Raw genomic sequence first — 27,691 nt, 5'->3', positions numbered from 1 at the left:
AGGCGCTAAACCGCTGCGCCACCCGGGGATCCCCCAACAGTAAAAGTTTTAGTTGTCTGTCTCCTTGAATACCTTTTAGGTCCTAGGATTAGAGCATTGCAATAAAACTTTTTTGCAAAGAAATGTGATCAAAATAGTATTGCAAAAAAAAAAAAAATAGTATTGCATTGAATGAGGAATACAGTTTTTTCAGGGGTAATGGATATTTAGGGAGTTAGGACAAATTTTATAGATGAAATGTAATTTAGATTATCAATAGCTTACTGCATTTTGGACAGGTGAAAAAACTTAGTCCAAATATTGCCAGGTATTAGGAGGTTGTCATGGCTCTAATTTCAAAATACCAGTTACCAACACAATTTGATCAGAAACTATGTATTCATCTTTAGTGTATATTTTGAGTAGTGTTTTTTTGTTTGTTTTGTTTTTTGAGTAGTGTTTTGACTGTATTTTGAATAGAAGAGGTGGGGAAAAGACCACTGTTGCATTGCACTAGTGTGAATTAAGCATTTTATTAATATATGTTAATTAGAGCCTCTGCTTTTGTTCTTACTTGGTAACTGGCAGTAAGTTCAGCACCCCCCAGCAATTGAGGTTTGTGATGCCATTTGTGTATTTCTCATAACTTTTACAGTAAAATCACATTGCCATGTTATGTGGGTTTTATTCAGGCTCATTACTAGCTCTTTTGATGTATCGATTTGAAACATCATAAAGGTTATTTGTGTTTGAAAGTGAGTGATGGTTATGTATACAATGGAATATTACTCAGCCATTAGAAACGACAAATACCCACCATTTGCTTCAACGTGGATGGAACTGGAGGGTATTATGCTGAGTGAAGTAAGTCAATCGGAGAAGGACAAACTGTGTATGTTCTCATTCATTTGGGGAATATGAATAATAGTGAAGGGGAATATAAGGGAAGGGAGAAGAAATGTGTGGGAGATATCAGAAAGGGACACAGAACATAAAGACTTCTAACTCTGGGAAATGAACTAGGGGTGGTGGAAGGGGAGGAGGGCGGGGGGTGGGGGTGAATGGGTGACGGGCACGGAGGGGGACACTTGACGGGATGAGCACTGGGTGTTATTCTGTATGTTGGTAAATTGAACACCAATAAAAATTAATTTATAAAAAAAAAAAAAAAGAAAGTGAGTGATGGGCCTAGAAAAAGATAATTACTTCTGGCAGGCAATGTTTTATAGATGGCTTTAATAATTTAAATATAGAGAGCACTAGAAGATTGATAGTAGGTGAATTCAAGTACATCTTATTAACTTCCAGGTTTTCTTTCACTACTTCTGGTCCTCGAGCTGCCTTTTAGGATCAGCAAAGAATTTAGTTACTGATTTACTCTGAGATCTTTCATTCTTTCCTTTAATATTTTTGTATTTTGTTTCATAGCTATTGCTTATGTGTTGATTGGCAGTGGACTCTATGATGAAGCAATAAGACATTTTTCAACAATGCTTCAGGTAATTTTTCTTCTGAATTATGTAACTTGAAGTTGGTAGTCACGACAAAAATATGGACTTGTGTGTAGCTAAAGTGCTGCAAGAATACATTGATTTTAGGATCATGTGGGGAAGTAAAGGAAGTCAGCCCTGAATGAGCACTCTCTTGGTGGAGGCCTTGAAACGATGCTCTCATTTCATCTTTGCATTACTAATTTTATTTTAAATGTGGAAAATGAGATCAAAGAAGGTCAAGCAATTTGCTCACAGTCTCCCCACTGTTAGCTGGAAAAGATGGGACTGAAATGCAGTTTAAAAGAAAAAAAACTAGCTTCAGTTCACTTTCCTTTCTACTGTGCTATCTTCTATAAGATGTGGGTGCTGGAAATTCTCGGATGTTTACATGTTTACTTTCTGTGCAGTATCTTCATGGTTCCACTCATGGATTTGTTTCTCACTTCAAAGTTGAATTGTGAGACTCTAGTTTTTTGATTGATGGCTGCATTAAAATATGGTGTAGATACAAGGCTTAAACATCTAAGATTGTGAGGATAATATCATTGGCTTTATATCCCGTATCTTTGACTGCATTCTTGTAGATGCTGACCATTATTGATTGTCAATGTGTCTGTCCGGTAAAGTATAGTGAAGAAATGTGCTCTTTAGAGTTAAGGATACCCATGTTCTAACCTTCTCTGCTGCTTGCTAGCAAGTTATTTTACCTCCTGGCTTATGGAGATAATAACCATAACCTCCAAAAATATTCTTGTTGGGCTTAAATGAAATACTCTCCAAAATACTTAGTACCCAGTGCCTGGCACGTAGTAAGAGCTCAGTTGATCTTAGCTACTCAAAGCACCATTCTAACATAGTCATATTCATAGAACAAACAGATAATTTACAACCCAGCGGGTAAACTTAATTTTAAAATATTAATTTTGAAATTGCTCTACTTTTTTTCCTTTTTTAAACATAGAATTAATTATATTGACAATTCTGTCTTCATTCTCAAAAAAATCGCTGAGATATTTTTAGTTGTTAAATGCCTCGGATCCAAGCAGTTGTGGGTTTGGGTACTCATATGGAATGACATTCTGCAGTGGCATTTAAAGGATAGATTATTAGTAGTTTTAAACATCACCTGTTTGTAGTATTTAAAAAGGTAAGCAAGCAATTCATAGTTAACACTTGGCCCTGGTGTGGGAGGTTTTGGTACATTTATAGGAGAAATGTCAGTTTATGTATGGTAACTAATAGTGGAAAACAGTGAGAGCTTGCAGATATATATATTATCAGTTCATTCAACTTTTTGAAAAATATTATTACTGTTGTAGTTGAAGGCAATTATAACTGTTAAGGAAAAAACTTCAAATAATAAAAAATGTCCTAATTCTGCCACTCTCTCATTATTGAAGTTTTTTGCTTATGCCCTTTTCAGAGTATGCCTTTATGTTTTATAATCTGAATATGTGTACTATTTTGTATTTATCACTGAATTTTATACTATAAATGTCTTTCAGTATCTCTGTAATCTTAAGCTTTTAATGGCTCTCTACCGTTCCTTCTGTTGTCCATTTATTGTTGTAATACTTCTTTCCCTTGCAACTGCATTCAGAAAGTAGGTCAAAATTTCTCTTTGTGCCCAGAAAAGGTCTCAGTGTTGAAATTTGATAGAGCATTTTCATCAATCTGCAGTACAATGCGTTGCTTTCAACTGGGAAATTTTTCTTTGAGAATGTGTGGTTTATAAGGTAGGGCTCCTTTTCTGGTGATTCAAGCTGCCTATGGGGCAGGAACAAGATGGGGAGCAGCAGAAGTTCAAATATTCCTGGTCCACAGAAGACAGAACTGGGTGACCATTTATTGCATAATTATTTATAGGAACAAGAGTGCCCTTGGCTTTCCTGCTGGTGCTTTTCTTGGTGATTCCTGTCTTCTCTGCCTTTATTTTGGTGCTTCCCAGCCTTTTCACATCATGACACAGGTGGAAAATCCTGTTTGCATGACACACTGGAGTCAACAGGAGCAAATTTAGAGGCATCTGGATTGAGCTTGGTGAAAATTCGTCACATTTTCTTCATCTTCCGTAACTATGATAAATACAGAAGATACTGATAAAAAAGATGCTAAAATTCTTTTCTAAAATTGTAATAAGAAATTCAGTCCCATTTTTCTAGATGAAACTTTTCCACATTAGGTTTAATGTTTGAAAGTGATGCACATGATTCCTACTTAAGAGCTTTTCGTTGATTTCTTCAAATTCTTGATAGCCTGTCGCATCAAGAAACTGCACAAGCAGGTGGTAGCAAGTATCTAAAGAAGAGTTGCTGCTCTTTCTCCAATTGACCAAAACTTCTTTTCTTACCATGAATCCGAATTTGCAGAAGCCAGTCTCTTGAAATTGTATTTTTTAAAAAGATTTTATTCATTTATTCATGGGAGAGAGAGACACACACACAGAAGCAGAGGCAGAGGGAGAAGCAGACTCCCAACAGAGCAGGGAGCCCAGTGCGGGGCTTGATCACAGGACCCTGAGATTATGACCTGAGCACAAGGCAGATGGTTCACTGAGCCACAGTGTCCCTTCAAATTGTATTTTAAAAGCATGATCTTTCTTTAAATGCTCTTCCTTTTCTTTTATTGGCAAATGCAGTGGAATCGTTTCTTGCAGTAATGACATTGGTTTTTATCCCAGTCATATTTTTCCATGGCCTGGGTTCAGGAGGGTGGTTTGCTCACCCTCCTGCTGTATGGATGCCACCCTGCCACTGAAACCTTTCCCTCTTCGCATTAGAACTGGCCTGAGTATCGCTGCAGAACCATGTTTGTTCATACCTGCTGCTGAGTGTTCACCTGGTCCTTGTAGGACCCTCCACACATGCAGAAACTCTGTAGGCCAGCCATCATCCTCTAGCAAACCTGCAATGGCCACTGTTGGCACACAGACTTTTCAGGGTTTTTGATTTCATAAATGCTTGACAAAGCTTTTCTTTTGCACAGCCTGGGAACTCCAGTATGCAGCAGCAGAGTGTGGAATCAGATTCCATTCATAGAAAGCTGAAAACAAATGGGGCAATGAGGGCTTGGATTGTATTAGAGTCCCCAAGATTGTTTAACGTGAAATCGATGTCAAGCTTTTATGCCTGCCTTTTGTCTCAGCTATACCACAAGAAGCAAACTTAGACGATATTTCCATGGTCTGTGTAGTTGTGAGGTGTTTAAGTAGTTATTGAACTATGGGATATTTGGTACATTTATAAAGGGAAAATATGCTCCTCAAGCATAAGGGTTTCTAAATGAACACAGTTTCAAAACTTCCTAGATCTGTTGGATCACACTGAAAACTCTTGATTTAAAAGAGTGCATTGTGCTTGTGCATTAGTGTTGTCTCTACAGCAGTGTCCTTGCTTATGTGTCAGCACATCGAGGACAGTGTTCTAGAGAAGTGGAACCATTCCCTGGCTTCTGTGCTGCTTTGGTTCCATGCAGGACTCAGTAACATAAGTGCTGCAAAAATCGAAGGAGGCCTTTGTTACAAATTGTGTGACTTTGAGCTCATCTGAGTTGGGTAGAACTGAATTCATAAAAATGTTTGTTTCTTATTTTACATTAGCAGACAAAATGTGAAACATGCCTCTGCATACGATTTGTAAACATCCTTTGCATAAGTAGGTTTGTGGGTCTGCCACTTGCACAAAACTGAATCCTTATTACATTTCAGTGCAGTGATTTTTTTTTTGACTCATTTGCCTTTAATCCAGGGACTTTTGAGTTTTAATAAAGATGCCAGCCTTGGGGTGGAAAATGAGATATTTGTAAAATTTAAAGTTACAATATAAGTGGTACGTAACTAGGATGGTAAATGAGACCTTTTTGGATTTAAACAGATTGGTGTCTTAGGAATTGAGACATCTAGGTGTACATGATTCCAGTAAGGTAACTGTCCTGTGATACCATGATTTTGCATTTGCATAAAGTAAATAATATTGGAAGATTGAAATTCTGGCTTTCATTTAAATCATTTAAATGATTAAAATTACTTGATAAAATGTAAATATTATTACTTATATACTCAAAAATATTTTGAAAAATGGATAATCTGAGCCCAGTTTGCTTTTTGAAATAGATATTGGCATTTATTTGAAAATATAATTTGTCATGACATTTCATAAAGAGTTTTGACTTCTTTTAGAGTTTAACATCCAAAGCCAGTGATAGATAAAATAAAATAATAGAGCTGTATCAATCAAGAGAAGTAATAAAATCCGTCATTTAAGTTTAGGAACCCTACTAGATTATAACTGAGGTAACAACCACAAGGATCCATTACAGATTCACATACTTAAGTTTTCTGTATTCAATTTATTCTTTCTTTTTAGAATTTTTTTTCAGCAGCATAAAAGGATGTGTTGTTACCATTGTTGTAAATAATAGATTGTATTACTTTTCTTGACTGATACCATTTGTTATCTGTCACTGGCAGAGCAGAAGGTCACTGCTGTGGTCATGATGAAATTATGTGGGGGATCCAGAGAGAGAGCCAGGGAGGCACTGCATGTAGGACCATTGTAGTGCTCTCTGCCAGTGGGGGCTGCACATTAAATCCTCAAAGCCAAAATAATGATGACCGAATTCAGGAAGTTGTCAGTGTTCAGATTTTAACTGTTGCAAACTTTTGAATGGCTGTTTTTTTTAAAGTCTTAACATTTTTAATTGCTATAAACATGTTACAACTGTGATACCTGGTGGCCCCACCTAAAGCCACTCCTGTGGCACATCTATCATACAGCTTTGCCTTATGGAACTGTGGATCTGGCTCTTTACCAATGATCACCCCATTGTTTCTACCCAGGTCGTTTGCTTTTGTCCCTATAAGAACAGGCCAGGCCAAGCTGACTTTGATCTGATAGTATTTATTTATTTATTTATTTATTTATTTATTTATTTATTTCAGATTTATTTATTTATTTGAGAGAGAGCACAAGCAGGGGGAGCAGCAGGCAGAGGGAGAGGGAGAAACAGGTTTCCCATTGAGCAGGGAGCCCAACATAGGGCTCTATCCCAGGACCCTGGGATCATGACCTGAGTCAAAGTCAGGTGCTTAACCAACTTAGCCACCCAGGTGCCCCAAATCTGTTAGTCTTTAATATGCATTAAGATCTTAGCTGCCTAGGAAATGGCCAGTGTTTGTTGCTAACTAATAACTGTTACATGTTAAGACTTAGGTGTCAGGCACAGTGCTAGGTGCCACAGAGCCACACATGACAAGATACTCCTTTGATATTATGTTCCTGTGGGTGATAAGTGTGCAAAATGCAAAATAATGCAAAAACAATTAGAGATAAATAAATGCAAAAAAATATCCAAAATAATAAAAGAATTACTTTAATGGAATTATATCCATTAAGAAGTTTCAACTCAACTGCATGCTCTCCCCTGATCCCTCCACATACCCCTCCTCATACCCCTCCTCATAACTGGGGGTCCCTAGTCATGTTCCACTGTTGCCAGATCAGAGGGTGGCATCCTCTCCAAGGGAATGCATGAGTTCACCTACTCCTCACATGTGTATGCTACTTATTTCACCACTAACTCTATCTGGATACCTCCCAAGTACCTCTGGCATCCATCTGCTTCTCCTGCCTCTGCTCAAACCACAGCCAAGCCACTACTATCTGTCAGATGACTGGTGCATCCATGGTTTCCTGGCTTCTCACCTCACACCCTCCACACATGCGCACACCATCATGCATGTACATTTTAAACAACACACATGCTTTGCTGTTGCTTTTAGGTTGAAGATGAAAATCCTTACTAACGTCCCTGCCGCCAGCCTCACCTTGGAGCAGATGCTATGCTCCCTACTTGCCTTGGAGCCTCCTCTGCCTAGACCAGCTGCTCTGAGATTCCCTCACCCCCCTCACACATTTCAACCCAGATGCTTAGGAAGGAAGCCTTCCTAACCATGTCTAGTCTTTATGCATTTTCCAAAAGCACCATTTACTACTCTAGCACTTACTGAAGATGTAACTATATTTGTGATTCTTTGGCTACGCCCCAAGAAGGCAAGAGTCTTGTGTTGTTTGTTTGTTTGTATGTTTGTTTGAAGAGTCTTGGTTTTGTCTTGGAGCAAAAACCAAGACAGAGTCTCTGTCTTGGTTTTTGCTTACTACAGTATTCCTAGCATGTGTAACCAGACATGGCTAATAGCCGACCCTAAGTAAATATTTGTTGACTAAGTGACTAATGTCCATGCAGCATATAGTAGGAACTGAGGCTTATTGATTTTCCAGGGGAGTCTGGAAAGGAGCCAGAAGAAAGGTAGTGTTTGAGCTGAGGCAGTAGTTGACCGTTCCAGGCAGATGGGCTAGCATTTGCAATGCTCTGAGCTTGAGAGAGTATCTTGTATCTAGGAACTGTGAAGTAGTGCTCACTTCTAGAGTGTGAATTATGGGTGGAAAGTGCAAAGAGATGAGACTGAGAAATGATCAGTATTTTTCTACAAAAGCAGTTAGATGTTATTTCATAGTTTTTCCAGTTGGGAGTTGTTACCTTTTGTACTGCCTGACGCTGATTGGCAAGTGAAGGCTAGCACTTCTTTCAAAAAGGAAATACACTAGAGTGGAAAATAGGTTTCATTGTAAATAGTAAGACTAGGTTTGACTTAGTGTAACTTTTATTTCTGACACTCCTATGTGTATGTACATGAGTGTTATGTGCATATGTGTGTGTGTACTGGGTTACAACACGAAATGCATTTTACCATGTTTTAGAGTAATAGATATGTTTGAATGGGGCTGTTGGAGGTGTTGGGGAGCCAAGGAATAATTTCAGCCAGGTAACATGATCAAACTCCATTGTTAGGTAACTAACTCTTAGTGCCAGTCTGGAAACTAGATGGGAGAAACAAGAATGTAGTTAAGTGGGTTACTGTTGGGTAAGTGAGCGAGAGAGGTGTCACCCAGGGAGATGAGACTGCTAGGGTTTCCTAAGTAGGCGTGTTGCTGGGGAGATAAGGATTGCCCTCTACCCCCAAGTGGCTGGCCCTGGCCACAGAGTGTATGGAGATGCCACTTTGGTAAACGAACTATTTATTTATATACACTTTTTCCCAATTTGCCCCTTGGTTATCATAATTTATTTTTTCCAGTTTTAGAAGGAGAACTTCTTAAATAGTCTATTGGGAGATGTTACAAATCTGAGAGTAGGTGTTCCTCTCCCTGGTGAATGTTCTCACAGGGGAAGAGTCGTGGAGTCATTTCCCCCTGCCCCAGCCTGGACCAGGTGCTATTCTGTGCCCTGTGCCCTGTTCTGTCTCCTGGCAGGTGGTATTGCTATGGAAACACATCTACTCAGCCTTAACTTTATTTCTTCTTTGGGTAGCTGTTTTTCCTATCCTCCTCTCCCTCTACCTATATCCCTCTCCCTCCAAAATACTTGCTCTGCCCTTTTTTTTCCCTCCAAACCAGGAAAGATATTTAAATGTCAAAAGTGTTATCTCTGAGTGGCAGAATGATAGGGTGCGCTGTATTTTATCTTTTGTGTTTTTCTTCATTTTCTAAATTTTCTATAATTTATAACAAGTATTCCAACTATTTATTTGAATAATTTTTAAATTTATAATAAAAATTTCTCTTTTCTATAATGCATATTAAAACCTCTTTTTGCTGATTGCGAATGCATGTGTGTTTGTTTTAAGCCATGAAAAGGAATATTGCAGTATAGTAAGCATAATAGGAACATATCTAGTAATCCCACTCCCAAGAGCAAATTACTGTTAATGTTTTGGAGTGCTTTTTTCTGTGCACCATTGACCCACACAATCATATATAAATATTATTTATAAAAGCAACTGCCATTCCTCTGTAGTTCTATTAACTTGACTTTTTTTCCATTTAGCGAATAGCATGAGCCTTTCATGTCAGCCATGTATAAGTCATAAATCACAACTCCAAACAGAACTGTGTGGAGCCAGGAAAATGACTTAAATGAGCAAAGTGCATTGCTGTGATGTAGAGGTGACGTAGGGTGGGTTTCCAGTAAACTGATGAATACACAGCCTTCATTTAAAGAGGTAGCCAGTACTTAGCTCTAGTTTTTTTTTTTTCATGCAAGAATGTAAAAATTTAGGCTTATCTTTGTTACATAGTTTGATTTTTCAAGAGAAGTTGGAGACCTGTAATTGAATTTTTCCAATTTTTGTACACCATGAGCTGCTCTGCTGGTGGGGTTGAGGCCAATGATGCCTCAGTTTGCCACTTGATACAGGTGTACCGGATTCTGTTTCGTCTTTCATTTTTCCAATATATGGCATCTTCTCCTTTATTATTTTCTCATTTACTCATCGTTGAAGTTGATGTATCTTTTTCTGCAAAACAGGGAGATTCCCTATCTCAGATTTGAAACTGAATGGTAGATTAGTCTATAAAATGCCTCATCTGGTACTGTTCTGTTACATTCTTTTTTTGAAAAAAGATTTTATTTTTTAATTCATGAGAGATACAGAGAGAGAGGCAGAGACATAGGCAGAGGGAGAAGCAGGCTTCCTGCAGGAAGCCTGATGCAGAACTTGATCCCAGGACCCCAGGCTCATGCCCTGAGTCCAAGACAGAGACACTCAACTGCTGAGCCACCCAGGTGCCCCAGTTCTGTTAGATTCTTTAGCCATGTTGAGTTTCACCCCAGACGTTAGAGCCAGAGGCTGTTTACTCTTCTTTATTAAGTGTAGGGGAAGGATTCAGAGAAGAAACAGAAATTGCAGAGGCTAAATGTAGAAGAGAGGTGATTCAGGAGGTGGGATGCTTCATATCACTGACCTGTTTGGGGACATAGTGTTGGGGCAGCAGACCCCTGTCCTTGGGCCTGAGGGCGGTTTCATCTAGTCCACCTGGGGTGGCTTGCAGAAAGCCCCTGGTTCCCATTCTGACACATTGTGTGAAGGACTGCATTAACCCCAACAGACTGTGGAGCAGACTCCTTTCTTGTTGCTCGATGGGGCTGGCACTGAGAGGTTCTTCCCTTTTCAGAAAATTTCATGACTGTGAGGGGGACACACGAGGAAGAGGCACTCCTCAGTGCTTCCTTCCTAACCGTTTATCCCTGAGCCTATGTGTCCTTTGTGAGACATGATCGCAGATGCTGCTGATCATAGAGTTGTTGGGAGGATCGTGTTTTAAGTGAGATGAGTATGCGACAAACTAGCACAGGGCTCCCTACTGTTGGTTCTCTTTATTATTTTTTTAATGGAAAATTCTTATGTGAGGTCTCATTCAAATGAGCTTGGAGAACACAGACTCTTCTGGTTGGGGATGGAATGTGGACGTATGTGTGGTGGTGGCATAAAGTAGAGTTTGTCACTTGTGACATTAACGTGCTTGAAGCAGAAACTGATTTTTTGTTTTGTTTTGTTTTGTTTATAGTTTTTGACGTGTTTCTGTTTTGGTCTGACTAGGAGGAGCCTGATCTGGTTAGTGCAATTTATGGCCGAGGGATAGCCTATGGAAAGAAGGGACTACATGTGAGTATGGAATAGCTACTCTTGCCATAGTGCCTACACGACCTGACCTGGACCAGGGTTCATTGAGCTCTGATGGACACGCAGTGGTGTCACCACGCCAGTTCTCACATGAGAAAATGGCAGTAGAGAATTACTCAAGATCACATGGCCAGGAAGGGGGCTCGGGGGCTGGGAATCTCTACCTAGGGCTTCTGGAAGTCAATCTTGCCACGCTTTCTACTTCAAAAGGACAGCCTTTGGCAACCTAAACTTTATTTCGTGATGAGCTGGACATAGATCAAGGAAAGTATGAGACTTTGAATTCCTAGGAACTATTCATTGGTTAAGATGGATTCTAGGTATCCATAGCACAGTAAGACTTAGAATTTGAGTTTCTTTCATAATTTTTAAAGGTTGAATAAAGGAACCAAAAGGTGTTCTTTGGTAAAATTTATTTTTATTTGTTATCATATTATTATACTTTCCGCAGATAAGTATATTGTCATAGCCCTGGTCCTCTGATTTCTCTGGGGGAATACAGAGAGAAAGTTATAATACATACATTTTATTTATTTATTTTAAGATTTTTACTTATTTATTAGAGAGCAAACACAGGTGGGTGGAGGGGCAGAGGGAGAAGCAGACTTCCCACTGAGCAGGAGCCCAACTCAGGGCTTGATCCCAGGACTCTGGAATCATGACCTGAGTCGAAGGCAGACACTTAACAGATTGAACTACCCAGGCACCCCAATATAGTAAATATTTTTTACCCAACAAGGCACCATGTATAAAAATGAAGATTTTCCTGAGATTATATAGTAAATAAAAAACAGTTTAAAGTTCAGATATCCATATTTTCAGTCTAGAGTATTACACATGAACTTTCCTATGGTCTTATTTTATATTAGAAATACTCAAATAAAATGATGTTTGAGGGAGAAGCATCACTTCTGTGTCTTTGCCAGTTTAAAAAATTGTACTAATCAGATGCTGGCCTATTGGGAGAAATTTTTATGCTATTTGTATACTTCTGAGACAAAGAGGACTGAGAATGAGCTCAGATATGGAGATTACAGAGATGTTTAGGAAGGAAACAGTATTACATGGCAGCATCAGTAAATGACAGAAGTTGCTCTAGGAAAGGTCAGAGATAAACTTCTTCCTAATTCTCATCTCTTCTAATTTTATATCTCAACATGAAATATGCTTGTATCTTTAATGTGTTTTTATGTAAAAGTAACATGCTTTGTTTTTAATATAAGAATAACATGCAGATTTTAAAGAGAACTTACCTAGGCTTGCTAAAGTATAGGCACGTGGGCTTAGGGATTTTGATTGACACTGATTTGGCCCCCTGCTGTCCCACATTGCCCCTGGTCAGCATCATTGTGCATGCTGGTATACATCCACATCCTCATCCCTCGAAATTCATTGATTCAGTGTTTAAGTAGGTTAAATTTAGAGAATGTCCTAGCATCAAGGGGAACTTGTGGTATGTTGTTAGGTCTATTGGGCTGTTGTTGGGCAGGTAGACTGGAGTGAGTTAAATAATTATAACTTATTTAAACCAGCAGATCTTTTGTACAGAAGTGAAGTTCATATTTATTTCTAAATATGTAGTTATATCATTACTAAATTATTAGTTTTTTCAGAAAAACTATTCAACCTGGTTTTAAGTAACAGTGTATCTCATACTGAGCTAATGCCTTTTCAAGGACATTAAGAATGCTGAGCTTGCTCTGTTCGAACTGAGCCGAGTAATTACCTTGGAACCAGATCGTCCAGAGGTATTTGAACAGCGAGCAGAAGTGAGTGTGGTTTTCTTTTTCCCTCTGTCGTTATTGGACTAGTTGAATCTCAGATTTTTTTTTTTTTTACTATTATCTTATTACTTGTAAATTTTAAAGCTTCCTTATACCTGTTGTGTTTTCCTCTATAGGTACTGAATGCCTTTAAACATGATTGAAATTACTATAAAACTATGGGCTGAGTGATACTCCTGATTTAACATTTAATAGTAATATTTAGTATTAAAATATGTGGTGATGGCATGTACTACAGTTAGTGTTCATTGAAAAATATATCACACATCATGTTTACTATGTATATATATGACATACTTCAGCAAAACTGTACGATGATATGGTCAAAATGAAATTTATAACCATAACAAGTGTGCGCGAGTATGCGCACGTGTGTGTGTGTGTGTACACGCCTGTGTGTGTGTGTGCATGTGCACGTACGTTTACATACAGTTCTTGTGAGATGTACTTATCTACGTGGAGACATAGATCAGGTAAGGCTTACCACAGCCAGTCCTTGGAGGAACTTAGGACTTGAAGTGGAGACAGAGGTAATGTGATGACAGTATTAGTGACAGTAAGAGGAGGCGCTTCTCAGGAGCAGAAAAGTGTGCCTGTGGGCGGCAGGTGTGGGAGTGTATGTGGAAGCCTCACATGTGGTGCCACTAGAGCCAATCAGCCCACCTCTTGGGGGACCAGATGGATAATGGTGTTCAGATCAGAGAAAGGTGTGTGGAGATGCATTCCTTTTAATGTTTTTGAATGAAACGGGTTCATCTTATCATTTACTTAATATGATAGTGAACTGCCCATATTTCATTTTACTGTTCATTTAACCACATTAAATGCTTTAGAATTTGTTAACTTATTCAATCTGGAGAAAACTTAACTTTTAATCATCTGACATAGTGGGATTTCATAGTTCATCTAAAGGAAAGTGACTTTGCCTCCCCCTCTCTTGTGGGGGAGAAAACTTAGAAGAAGACGCTAAATGTTTTAATAATTTAAAAACTGTATTTGTGGTGTTTATATTCTCAAAAGTATAGTCTCTAAAATTATAGTTCAGTTTCTTGCAGTGAATTTTATGTTTTATTGGGAATTTGGGTTTCTGAATGAAAATCTTTCTCAATTAATGCTATAATCCATTATCCCTTGTCTATTTTAGAATATAACTTAATAAGGATTAAGTGATTATAATTTGTTCATTACTGCATGAGAACCTTGTTGGTATCTAGGGTGAACATTTGGTGGCCAGTTTGGTGATATCTGCTCTGGGGAGTGGGTACTGATACTTTTTCCTTCTATTACTCTGATGTTATGTTAAAGCAGGAGCGTAAGTATACATAGAAAGAAAACTTATTAAGCTGCTGTAGAAGATTCGTGTTTCTTATAAAAAGCTAATTGTGTACCCAAAAATTATATTGGTAATCTGAAAAGTAATTTTTGATGATCTTAAATGTATATGGTAATATTCCCCCTTTCTGGCATTATTGGGCAATAATATCACTACAAAGTGATTTTTTCCAGCTTAATTATAGCATATCATTTATATGTCTCAGGAATTATTTAATGAGAAATCTTTCTCTTTGTACTTGCTGAAATAGTCTATATTTAATGAACATAATTTTAACCTTTTTTAGTTACTCAGGTCATTATTATGCATGTTGATTATTGTGCTGGGGTGTGATATTTCAATTATGTACCTAGGGCTTAATAAACTAGGTAGGGATGTTCTGCCTTTCAAAATATAACCCCAGACTGCTATGCTTTTTGAATTTTCAGATATATATTCCATAATTCATTTCTTTCCTTTTTCTGAGCTGCCATTTTTGCCACTGGTGATGTGCCTGCCTGAATTCTCTTTCTTTTGCTGGTTTTAAGTTCCTGCAGAGTAGGAAACCACGTAGTAGAACCTGATGGAAATAGTAGAACCTGATGGAACCTGACCTATATCATGAGAACAAACTTAACCCTAATTTCGGGACATTTACTCAGGGTGAAATGCTTCATCTCGATTGCATGAGTACTGAAACCCATTTTAGATTTTCTTATGTCTTTTTGATGTACTTTTGCATTCAGAACTATCTTCTGTGTTGTCATTGTCACCTGCACAAGCTGATTGCTGGATCTCAAGGGCTTCCCAAACAAGCTAGCAGATATGTGTTCTTCTGCTCTGTAGATCATGACTGATGAGCTGAGAGTTAACACAAAGGGACTCACAAGATACCTGAAGTCTTAGAGATTGTCAACCAGCGCTAAAGACAATGGAGGGCTCTAATCTGTGTCCAACAATTTCTCTATTTAAAATGGTTCAAAGTTATCTTTCAGATTAACTTTGAAATGCTGAATTTTGTTTTGAAAGATAACGATAGGTTGAGGGAAAAAGAATGGTCCCATTTCAAGCAAAGCAATATCTATTGTAACCCAGAATGTGGAATCATGCTTTTGGTTCATCAGCCTCCCTGTTGGCTGGACAAAGGCTAGTGGCCCCTTAGCCTATCGACTTTGAACCTCGCTGTGTAGTATGAGGGGTCAGGGATTCTTGTCTGCCAAGGGAGCAATCTTGTGAGTAGAGTGTGGTGAAATGGAATTGAAGAGTCAAAAGCATTGGCAGTCTTGGGGTTGATCACTGGAAGATTTCTTCCCTAATTATGTTTTTGGGTTTATAGATTCTGTCCCCTCTGGGACGAATTAATGAAGCAGTGAATGATCTCACCAAAGCTATCCAGCTTCAGCCCTCAGCACGGCTGTACAGACACCGGGGGACCCTGTACTTCATATCAGAGGTGAGTTGTTTTTGTCTGGACACATTCTCTTTTGTGATGATGAAGATGTTCACTTTTCTGTTTACTTTGGAAAGCTACCCTTTGACAGATTTGGGTTTGGGGCTATATAATAAATGTTTGTGGTACAAGACAGTTACAAAAGCACTTTCTTTAGCTGAATTTGAACCTAGTGGAGAACTGTTAAGTCCCAAGAGCACATTTTCTTGCTTGAGCTGTCAGCAGTAACTAATTCTAGATTTGGGGAAAAAAGAAAGAGAGAACAAAAGAGAAATTTGGTTCATTGACTATATACTTCAGCCTTTTCTGCACATGTCAGCATCAGGAAGCGGGTGTGCATGTTATCAACGTGATTGTTAAACTAAAAGGCACAGTTTGAATTTCCTTGGGTGTCAGACTCAAGAGCCATAACCAGAATTAACATGACTTCCCAGACTGTAGCTTCTCTATGTATGACTCAGATCTGGCAAGGTTATCTTTTACCATCATGATATGTATGATTGCCACAGTTATTTTTGTGGATTGATGTAATTGCAAAAGAAAATAGGTTTGAAAAAAAATCTCAGCATGACACATTTTAAGGTTGACTATGGCATAATTATTTTAGAAGTATTCAGTATAATAAGATGCTAGTACCAGAAAATAATTTGTAAAGTTTTCTCTAACAGATTATGACCTTGATACTATTTTTTACAAAGAATTTTTTTGCAGTTGAAACAGTCTATTTAAATTAAACCTTTGGGGCTTTCCCATCAATTTCTAAGAAAATTAGCTGTTTTCAACAAACAGGATAAAAATTTAGTTGTTATTTATGGCTATGAAATGTTCCCTTTAAAGCCCAAAAGGGCACAGAATGAATTGAGGGTTTTTTTTCTCTCTACCAATCAGAAGTGAGAAATGTCCAAATGTCTAATGAATACTACTTTACTTTTTCCCCCTACTCTCCTTTTTGTAGGACTATGCAACAGCCCACGAAGACTTCCAGCAGTCCTTAGAACTGAACAAAAACCAGCCTATAGCTATGCTATACAAAGGTCTAACTTTCTTTCACAGAGGACTTTTGAAGGTGAAAGTGTTGTGCACTATGTATACAGTATCGTGATTCTGCTTTTCTCTCACGGGCGGGAGGCTTTAGTGGGGTTTCGTGTGGCGTGTTTTAAAATGACATCTCACGTGTCCATCTAATTGGTTTATTTTAGGAAGGAGTTTTAGTCAACATACTTATTGAGCTCCTACTATGTGGTAGGTCCTTGGAGGAAGGTGCAGGCCGAGAAATGATAAAGGGTTAGTGAGAAGGAGGAAAAGAATCTTTCACACTTGACACTGAGAAAGGATACAGTTTGCAAAGTGTCTTCCGCATATAACTTATCATATGGTAAATACACTATAAGAGGTAATATGAACAAAGTGCTTTGGCAACAGAGGTAAGAAAGATTCACCTAAACTGCCGCATTAGAGAAGGTTCCAGAGAGCAAGTGGACCTTGTCCAGGGCCTTGCAGGTGGGGTGGACTGGGGGCAGCAAGCTACTTCAGGCTGATAGGAAAAGCATGAGTGCTGGCATAGAACATGGACATACAGCCAGTTTGTGGCGTAGCAAATGGGTCTGAGCGTAGGGGAGGTGAGCTGGCAAGTCTGCCCAAGGGAGGTCCCGAAATGTCCAGAGTGCTATGCTGAGCATCTTGACTTTAATTTATAGGCCCAGAGGAGCTGCAAAATCTAGATTTGGGGGAAGGTATGTCACTGAGACCAAATCTGCCATTTAGGAAGTGGATTCTGACATGCCAGTAGCTGGGGAGGTTAGGGGCAGAGGACCTTTGGGAGACATTAGCAGCACCCCGATCAGAGCGGGAGACCTGATCGGGCCCCTGGGGGCTGCAGGAGCAGGTCTGGAGATATTTCTCCAACAGGCCCGTTGCTGCTGCCTCATGGAGCTTGCTATTAGCAGGGAAAGAACCAGAGGAAATAGGAAACCTGTCGTCCACGCTGACTGACATGTGGGGTTGGCAGTGTCATCTCCAGCCTGTCACTGCCTCTTGCCCTTGGTCTAGTGCTGAGTGTGCTGAGGACCTAATGTGCAGCAGCCTTCTCGGGGGGGCGGGAACCCAGCTGGGACCTCACAGTGGTGTCCTGGGTATCCATGGCTGGCACAGGGTCAGAGCTCTAGTGTAGGACCCACCCAAACCATCTGATTGAAAAGTGGGCTGGCCTGAGAGTCAGCCTGTGTTGATGAAAAACACTTCAGGCTGACTAGGAGGTCATGAGAGTCTTCACAGACAGGTGGTTCTCCACTTGAACTTTGGAAGCTGGGAAGAATTTCAATAGCACGTGGCAGGGAAGGGTACTCTGGATGAACGAGCATGCATTTTATTATAGAAAGTAGTTCGAGGATGATGCATATACTCTTGGAGGGTTGGGACAGTATATCTTTAAAAAGGCTTAGGTTGTAAATCCCCAGTGTTAGGGGCAGTGCTCATCACATAGTAGGTGCTCAGTAAGTATCAGTTGAATATGTGAAGTTCAAGGACAGAGCATTGGATTTGGAATTGGAAGGCCTTGGCTTGAGCTTCTGCTCTGAATCCTGCAAACTGTGCCACTGGCCAAGTTACTCATGCTTTTCAGCCACTCCTTCTCTATCTGTCATGTAGAGATGACTCTGTTGTCCGCCTCTTGAAGGGTTTGTGATGGCGTTGTGAGGATTCCATAAAATAACGTGTGTGAAAAGTACTTTAGGAGCTGTGAGCATGGATCAGATCTTAATTATTACAGATTGTGTTACATATGAACATTTAATTTAATCTCCATTTCATAGACTAGAAAAAATAACTCCCATCCACTAAATACCAAACTAAACCAGAAAGAATTGTGCAGGTTTCCTTTCGAACTGTCCTTCCTGCAAGTATGTGGAGGGTGGTCCTCCTGGAGACTCTTACCCCAGTGGTCAGACCGGCAGCCATAGGTGTGGAGAACAGTTATTTAAAATGTGTTTTGAGCAGCTGCCAGATGGGCTTTTCCAGCTTATCTTGTATCTGCCCCTACTCCTCTCACCTTCTGTCAGTCACCTTAAATTTAAAAATTCAAAAATCACCATACTGTATTCCAAGTCTATCCCAAGAATATCTCATGGAGGCAAACAAAGGTTTGAAATGGAAAAAATACTGGCAATCAGTACTGAGAGGTTAAAAAAATTTTTTTTAAAGTAAACAAATGCAAATAGAAGATTTCACTGTGGATTCTAAAACCAGGTTTAGGAATGTGGGTAGGGCTCTTTGTGTTACTTTGAAATGAGAATTTTTCAGAAAAGAGCTGTAACAGGGATGCCACATTCACATGGGACAAGCGCTGAAATTCAGTTGGATTTATTCCAAATCCATGTGATGAGAACCTTAGATGCAGTGCTTTTATTCTGTGAGGAGAAGCCCCTCCCTGAACCAATCTTGCCAAATTATTTGGAGCTTTCTCCTCTTCACTGTGCTCATAAACCCAGCATCAACATGTGTAATAGATGGGAACTTTTTCTTTGCATTTTTGTAGATCTGCTGTCCGAGGAGGTCAGAGTGTTTACGTATTGTCTCATTCATCCCAACGGCATCCCCATGAAGTATAGAAGGAGCAGAGGGTGTCCCAGTTACACAGATTGGAAAACTGAGTCAGTGGTGACATGCCTTCATTAAATTAATGAACTTAGATTAGATATCTTTATTTCTCTTGTTAACTGTAGAGACAAAGTATTACTGGACCAATGAATTCTAGTTACATTATGTCCTAAAGCCTGTCTCTCTAGGTCAACAGCAATGTAGAAATTAATTAAGCAAGTGGTTTGCTTATTTGCTTTATGATGTAATACATTAGAAATTATTTAAGTAATATTACATGACAAATGTGCAACTGTCCAATCTGGTAGATAGAGAAGACATTTTGTATTTCCCCTGGGAAAATACAGCGAAAACTTATCTGTGATGTAAGGATATTTCAAAAATTGTATATCCGAAGCACGTTTTTTTTTTTTTGTTTGTTTGTTTTGTCAGCCACTTTGAGGAGTTCCCTGAGGCTGTTCTCTTCATTATAATAAATGAGGGAAGCCCGAGAGACAGCCGAGACAGCCGCCTGCCACTGGCCAGGACAATGGTGGCATAAAGGTGGCGATGTTTGCACTTTCTGTGCTGACGAACTCACAGCCAGTTCATGTGCTTAGAGATTGGTTCATTCAAACATAGTTTCTTTGTTCCCAGTGGCTTCAGATCTTGATTCTGCTATGTCCCCCTCTTTGGCAGAATGAGGTAGAGAGCTGTGCTTAGACAGGAACCCCGAAACCAAAGACTCTTAAAAGCTGAAGAGAAATCAGACTTTGAAGAACTGTGGCATCCCAGCGTGCTGTAAGTGCAGTGGGCAGCAGATGTGTCCTGGGCATCTCCCCTAGATATCCACAAACCCCCCAGATCCACCATGCCCTGGCTGGGCTCCTGACCTCCTCCCACCCCTGCCCTACCCCGCAGCTATCCCCCCCTACTTCCTTACGTTGGTCCAAGCTCTTGCCTTCCACCCAGGCTCTTCAGCTTCGAAGCTTCCCCCTCCCTCCTTCCTTATTCCCCAGACCCATGCCGGCAGGTTCTTAGTTGGCCTTTAAGGATATCTCCTGAGTTTGACCCTTCTTTTCTGTCAGACAGAAACACTGTCTCAGTTTGAGTTTCTGTTATCTCTTGCCTAGACCTCTGCAGCCACCTCCTTGATGGGCTCTGCTCCCTCCCCTGTCCCGCCCAGCTGCTCTGTTGTAGCTTGTGGCAATCATCTTCAAAGGATCAGTGTTGTGAGGTCCCGCACCTCCTCCTCGAAGCCCCCAGTCCTCACTGCTGGCTGGGTGACGCTGTGACTGCAGGAGCATGGCAGAGCCCTTCCCCCTCTGGCTCCAGCTCTCCACACCAGCCTGGTCCCCGTCGTCGTTGTCTTTTCCCTCCCCCCTCTCCACCTGCACTCCTGCCCTCCCACCTTCCCCACCACTGCCGAGCACCCTGCCACTGTGCACCACCATCCCCCATCCAAGTGCCCCCTTTCTTTGCCAAATTCCTTCTCATTCTCCCAGGCCTAGCTCCATTGCCACTTCCTCTGTGAAGCCTCTCCTCGTGTCACAGGCTCAGTTAGTTGTTCCCTTCTCTCTATTCCCAGAAACTTTCACTTTATCTCTGTTGTAGCTCTTAGTTTGTGTCCCAATAACCTGGTTAAGTGATTGGCTTTCCGACTAGACTGAAATCTTCGAGGGTGGAGAGAATGATTACTCCTCTTTGTATCCCCTGTATGTCACACTGCCCTGGCACATAGTAGGCTCTCAATACATGTTTGTTGAATTACAAATATAGTTGTGAAAATCGCAAAAGATTGAGACTATGCCAGGGCCAGAAGCCTAATTAAGAGTTACAATTTATCTGTTCTCATCCTTCTACCAAACAGTGCACATCCAGTGGGCTTGCCTCTTTTAGAGTCTTCTAGAGTTTGAAAGCCAGCCCCTCTACCCTGCTACCCACTACAGAGAAAATCAAACAGGCAATGGATGATTTTTTGAAAAGAATTAGGATTATGTGCCTTTAAAATCATTAAATATTTATTGAGTGCCTACCATGTGCAAGGCATATGATCTTTAGTAGTTTTTTGCTATAAATTATCTAATCAGATATGAAAAATATAGAAGTTTTAAAGTCTTTCTCATTAAAGTCATTAGAGCTCATGCTACTCTGTGGCCATTAACTAGAGTAAGACACATTTTTTCCTTGGGAAATGTGTGAAATGTCTTTATAATTTTTTATTATGGTAAATAATCAAGTCATAATGAAAATTACATTGAATACAGCTTAAGACTAGGGTGTTTATTGTGAAGCAGAATGGTACATTTTATTAACAGTTTACAGAGGATTCCACAGTGGCCAGGTGCATTGTGTGTTCCCTAAGGGCTCCTCCCTAAAGCATAGCATCTGTGCCATCTTACTCTGCTAGCTGTAGACCTGGAGTCGTGCTGGCAGAGGCTGTGCCCCAAATGTCCCAATCTCAAGGTTTCTGTCTTATTTTGTTTTACTGTTTCTTTTTCCTGTAGATCATGGGCATCCTTCCGAAAGTCAGTCTGGGAGCCTTGTTGCTTTTTTTATGAACAATGTCACTGGCTTGCCTTTTTTGTCTCTCTTGTTGGCTCAGTTTAAATCCTGCTAGTTACGATCATTTAAGATTATTTCACACAGCTAGTAAACTTTTATTCCACGAGACCTTTATCAATTAAAGAAATGATGTTGACATGAGGGTGATATCATTAGTAACCAAAGCCCTAATGAAATAGGTAGTGAGAAGCTATTTTCCCATTCTGAAAGAGAGAAACTTTTAAGGCTCTGTCATTGTTCATAGCAATGCATTTGTTTACTGTTGAAATTAAATCCTCCTGACTCATAGTTTGTCATACTCTCTACCTCTCTTTTTTTTTTTTGAAGTCCTCATATTAAAAAAAAAAAATCACTCCGAGACCATGTGTAATATATTTTTAAATCCTTTAGTGATTTAAGTGAAATTAAATTTTAACAGGTATGCAAATGACATAATTTTCTGTATACTTTTTTAGGAAGCTATTGAATCCTTCAAAGAAGCCTTGAAGCAGAAAGTTGATTTTATTGATGCATATAAAAGCCTGGGACAGGCCTATAGGTAAGAAAAGCAATAGTAGTTGGGGTAAAAGAGAGGGTGTAGAGTGGGGAGACAAGAGAGCCTCACGTAATAGTGATACTTTAAAAGAGATTGAATTTTTAACCAAAAAGAAATTGTCATTCTGAATCACATAGGCATTTATAAGCTTGTTGAGACCTTCTCTGGAATACAGAAAGAACCATATATCAGAGGATATCATGATATATATTTTTACCCCTCTAAACAACTTCACCTCATATATATTGGTCTAGAAATGTTACTTCTTCTAGGGTTATTGTTCTGAATAGTGGCATTATAAGTTCTTGAATCATAAAAACTGCTGCTTTTCTAGGCAGTAATTAAGGTTAATTCCCACATTACTGTGATTGTTTGAAGATTCCTAGATAAAAGGGATGGAAAATTATGTTGCATCCCTATCATCAATATGATTAATTATGATATAGCTACAATGCATCTCCACCAGGATTGAGAAGCTGTGCCTACCCCCTGGTGTCCTGACCCCATGCATTACCCTGACCAGTAGTAGAGCTGCTCTGACTTTTGGCTTTCAAAAATCTTTATGCTCTGATCTGAAAAAGAAATTGCATGACATGAAAGAAGGGGCTTGGGATTCGAGAGTCAGGAGATTTGGTTTTAGTTCTGAATTATCCATCCTACACTTGTGTGTCTATAACTTCCCTGAGCTTCAGGGTTCTCCCTTACAAGGTACTATAAAAGTTAGAAAGGAGACAGTAACAGAAATCCCCTTCAGAGCACTGTTAGGTGCCTCAGTCAGGAAGGACTGAATTCAAGAGCTTATTTATCTGACGTGGTGGAGAAGATCTTTTACACTAACTTGAAAGTGTCTTTGTATTCCTTCTGGGTTTAAATGACAATGTTTACCTTTGCTGTCCCACAGAATTGTTGGGGACATACATTGAAAACAGATTTGAAAGCACCCAGAGTAATTGGTAAAGTGCTATATAAATGTGTTATATTATTAAAAAATATTCATTATTTATAGAAAATTGACACATGGGACATTTTGAAGGTGCTTTTATTATTTGTAAAAATATAACATGTAAAAGAAGGCTAGTAATCATCTCCACTCTGCAATGATCACAACTCTAAAATACACTTTTTTTTTTTGGAATTTTAAATTATGAAACGATTTATCAGATTTTAAGTGAAGTAACTTCTGTGATAGAAAAAAAAATGCAATTTTAAGCCTATGAATGTGATTCAGAATGAGGAACCTGTGTATGATTGTGACCTATATACTTTTTTTTACCCCAATGGAGAGATATGGTTTTATCTAAGTACTAAAATTAACACATCGTTTTTTAGGGGTTGGAGCTCATCATGAATTGGAGAAAAGGATTTGAATAAACACTTGCTTTTGGAAATCAATAAATTCATTTTCCCCAAAGAATTTCAAGGGCTAATAATCTGGTAAAATTCAGGAAAAGTAAGTAGAGTATGTAGCTGTGAAGTACTAAGATAGACAAGGGACCATCCATATCTAGGTATCTGACTCACAGATGGGACTGTAATTCTGAGGCTGACTTACTCCATGTGTTCACTGAAATATTCTGCACTGTGTTCATAACTGTTGTTAAATACCTAGAGAACTGGGCAATTTTGAAGCTGCCACTGAGAGCTTCCAGAAGGCACTGTTGCTCAACCAAAATCATGTACAGACCCTACAGCTCCGGGGAATGATGCTTTATCACCATGGCAGCCTACAGGAAGCCCTTAAGAACTTCAAGGTGGGCATCCACATGTGAGAAACACCGTAACAGTTCTCAGAATGCTCAACAAAGTTTAGTGGGATGAATAGGGAGGAGGACCAAGAATAGTGTTTAAACCATAACAAAAAGAGAGGAGAAAAACCACTGCCCTGCCTTATAGACTAACTTACAGAGCATATATTTGGTTTGATTTAGCCTGGAGGGAAAACTTTTCCAACTCCAGACCAAAGAATAAAGCACTTAAAAGTCACCTGTGACTGTACTAATACTAATAGAGCATTTCCTCCTTCCGCATGTCAGCGGTGTCTGCAGCTCGAACCCTATAACGAGGTGTGCCAGTACATGAAAGGACTCAGCCATGTTGCCATGGGACAGTTTTATGAAGGCATAAAAGCACAGACCAAAGTCATGCTAAATGATCCTCTCCCAGGCCAGAAGGCTAGCCCAGAGTATCTGAAAGTGAAATATCTCCGAGGTAAGTCACAAAAATTGCTCAATCATTGAATTTTTAAAAAATATTTTATTTATTTATTTGAGAATGAGGGTAAACGAGAAGAGAGCATGAGCAGGGGGAGGGAAAGGGAGAAACAGACTCCCTGCTGGGCAGGGAGCCCAGTGTGGGACTCCATCCCTGGACTCGAGGATCATGACCTAAGCCATAGGCATACGCTTAACTGGCTGAGCCACCCAGGTGCCCCTATCATTAGATATTTTATGATACTTTTTGTACTAAGTTTTTGAAATCTGGTGTATATTTTATACTTATAGTACATCTTTATGCTTACATCTTAATTTAGATGTTAAATTTTCATTGGAAATTCTTTTTTTTTTAAGATTTATTTATTTATTTATGAGAGAGAGAGAGAGAGAGGGAGGGAGGGAGGGAGGGAGGGAGGGAGGGAGGGAGGGAGGCAGGCAGAGACACAGGAGGGAGAAGCAGGCTCCATTCCGGGAGCCCGATGTGGGACTTGATCCCGGGACTCCAGGATTGCGCCCTGGGCCAAAGGCAGGCACTAAACCGCTGAGCCAGCCAGGGATCCCCTTCATTGGAAATTCTTAATTTGAGGTCATGTTTCATAAAATTTAAACTTGGAAAAGTTAATTCATATATGTGAGTTGTTCCAAACATACTGACATTTTCTAATAATTGAATCAAATACCAGTTTTTATGTTCAGATTAATTAAAATTTAAAATATGGTTTCTTGGTCACACTGGCCATATTGTATTCCTTTGTTTAGAGAGAAAGAGGCATGCAAGCATGAGCAGTGGGGGAGGGAGCAGAGGGAGAGAGAATCTCAAGCAGGCTCCACATCAGCATGGAGCCCAATACAGGGCATTCGATCTCAAGACCCTGAGACCATGAGCTGAGCCAAAATCAGGAGTTGGATGCTTAACTGAGCCACCCAGGCACTCTACACATTGGCCACATGTTAAGTATTCACTAGCCAGGTGGCTAGGGGCTGGCCTACTGGACAGCATAGCTCCTCATTCTAAATTACAATTTCCTCTTGTTTCCTGGTTTGTTTAGTAGAACATGTGAGCTGTGGATTGAAGGAGGGGTACTCCATATCCTGTATTTTTCTACACTGCTTCTGTAGAGATAAGCAGTAGTCTGTCAGTTGATGAAATCATATACATGGTCAGTTGATTTGTATCAGTTGATAGAGAACCAGGATCTGACACTGAACTTGGATTCTCAGACTCTGCGAGAAAAAAAAGCAAGGTCTTTGGTGTTGTTCATGGAAAGATGATTAAAGCTTAGCCAAAGTGGACCCAGATTGACTGGCTTATGTTTGATCCTGGTACCCTGAGTTACCCTGTATCATATAATAGTGACTTACTACAATTTGGAATCTCCATTTAGAATTCTTGGAATTGCAATTTGCTACAAAGTATTTCTATGGCAGTCAGCAATAAAAGTGATTTCTTTAGCAATATTTGGTTGTGTCAGATCTCATCTCCCATCTGCAGAGTATTCTCGGTATCTTCACGCACACCTCGATACTCCTCTTACGGAATATAACGTTGATGTGGATCTGCCTGGAAGCTTTAAAGACCACTGGGCTAAAAATCTGCCTTTCCTCATAGAAGACTATGAAGAGCAACCAGGGTTGCAACCCCACATAAAGTAAGTGCTTTAAATGAAAACTTTTTTTTTTTTTTTTTGCTATAAGCTCATCATGAGAACTCTTGCTCAATAAATGGCTTCCTATCCATGTTTCTCAGGAATTTATTTCTGGATTTGATATGTCTGCAGATATTTATTTTAGTTTATAAGATACCTTGAAACTTACCTTGGATACCACTTTTCCTTCTACCTTGACCTTCCCTGCTAATTTTATGGAACCTTCAGACTTCAAATGTATTTATTGGCAGTTGTTGATATGCATTACTATTACCATGTTACTCTTAAAACAGATTATTTAAAACCAAAAGTTTGAAATTACAGTGCTGGCCAACTACTGCATTATGGCTGAAGGGCTATCCCATTACAAAACAATTAGATATAGAATAGAAATTAATTCCTGGAAGTCTAGCAATGCCTTAAAAATTAAGAAAAATCTGTAAAAATCACAAAGAATACAGGTGTTAGAAAACATGAGAGATAGAAGATGTGGAAGATGGAAGAATGTCTAGCATATATCTAATTGAAATCCTGGGAAGAGAGAATGGAGGAGAGAGGTAATTTTTGAAGACATAATGGCTAACAGTTTCCCAGAATTAAGGAAACATAAATCCACAGATTTTTTTCAAAAAGCAAGTTAAATGGCAAGAAATCCATATCCAGACACATCATAAGTAACAGTAGAACAACACATAAGGAGAAAAAATTTGTTAAACAGAAAGAAAAATCCTATCACCTACTCAAGGTCAATAATTGGACTGACTGTAAGCCTCTCAACATCAAAATGGCAACAACTATCTTTTGTGAATGAAGATCAAATAAGTATATAGTCAAATAATCAAAAACTGAATTAACCACCACCTGCCATTCACTAAAAAACGTCTAAGGCATGTGATTAAAGAAAAAGGCAATTGACCTTAGGCAAGATTTGAGATACAACAAGGAATAATGAGAAAAGGAAAATGGTAAGCATGATAAATTGGTAAGTCTAAATAAACACTGTTTATATAAAATAATATCTGATTTGGGGGCTTTATGAAAAGGACAGAAATAAAATACTAGGCATAATAGCAAGCAAGTTAAGGGAAAGCAAGAATTAAATATTCTAAGGGAATTGGGGTTAAATATTGTGTTAAAGCTTTAAGTTATACACAAATATTTAAAATATCTAGGGTGGGTACTAAAAGTTAGAAACAAAGTGTACAGCTTCTATATTAGTAGAAAGGTCAAAACAAAACAAAAAAATTAACTGGAAAAGGGGGGCAGGTGGTTGCCATTAAAAAGGTGGAAAAAATAAGAATAGGTTGAAATAATCCAGATATATTAATAATGACAGTAAATATAAATAGACTAAATTTCAAAAGACAGACACAATTGGATTGGAATGTTTTAAAAATCCAGTTAAATGCTTTTTACAAGGGTCATAAGGACACAAAGATTGAAAGTAAGGGAATAGAAAAAGTTCCACTTGGGAAACACTAAAAGAATCCTGATATAGGTATATTAATAGATTTAAAATTATTACATTTATTTTTATTTTTTAAAGATTTTGTTTATTATCTGAGAGAGTGAGCTCAAGAGATCATGAACAGGGGGAGGGGCAGACAGAGAGGGAGACTTT

At 39.2% G+C, this 27,691-nt stretch overlaps 1 protein-coding gene across 6 annotated transcripts in view; it reads left to right on the top strand.

Moving 5' to 3' along the window:
• The window catches only part of TTC13 (tetratricopeptide repeat domain 13), a 77,292-nt gene that overhangs the window by 23,525 nt on the left and 26,076 nt on the right, over positions 1–27,691 (top strand). For 4 of the 6 annotated variants that reach the window (XM_055308705.1, XM_055308703.1, XM_055308702.1 and 1 more), the window contains exons 4-12: positions 1,408–1,478; positions 10,909–10,974; positions 12,669–12,761; positions 15,425–15,541; positions 16,494–16,604; positions 22,132–22,214; positions 23,821–23,962; positions 24,245–24,419; positions 25,917–26,073. In XM_055308705.1, the coding sequence (XP_055164680.1) occupies positions 1,408–1,478; positions 10,909–10,974; positions 12,669–12,761; positions 15,425–15,541; positions 16,494–16,604; positions 22,132–22,214; positions 23,821–23,962; positions 24,245–24,419; positions 25,917–26,073 (1,015 nt within the window). The remainder of the gene's footprint in view (positions 1–1,407; positions 1,479–10,908; positions 10,975–12,668; positions 12,762–15,424; positions 15,542–16,493; positions 16,605–22,131; positions 22,215–23,820; positions 23,963–24,244; positions 24,420–25,916; positions 26,074–27,691) is intronic. The other 2 variants (XM_055308707.1, XM_055308706.1) reach the window with 1 other exon arrangement.

This window comes from Nyctereutes procyonoides, unplaced genomic scaffold (genome assembly GCF_905146905.1).
Source record: "Nyctereutes procyonoides isolate TBG_1078 unplaced genomic scaffold, NYPRO_anot_genome, whole genome shotgun sequence".
In the NCBI taxonomy this organism is placed as follows: domain Eukaryota; kingdom Metazoa; phylum Chordata; class Mammalia; order Carnivora; family Canidae; genus Nyctereutes; species Nyctereutes procyonoides.
This window is presented reverse-complemented; position numbering and strand designations above follow the sequence as displayed.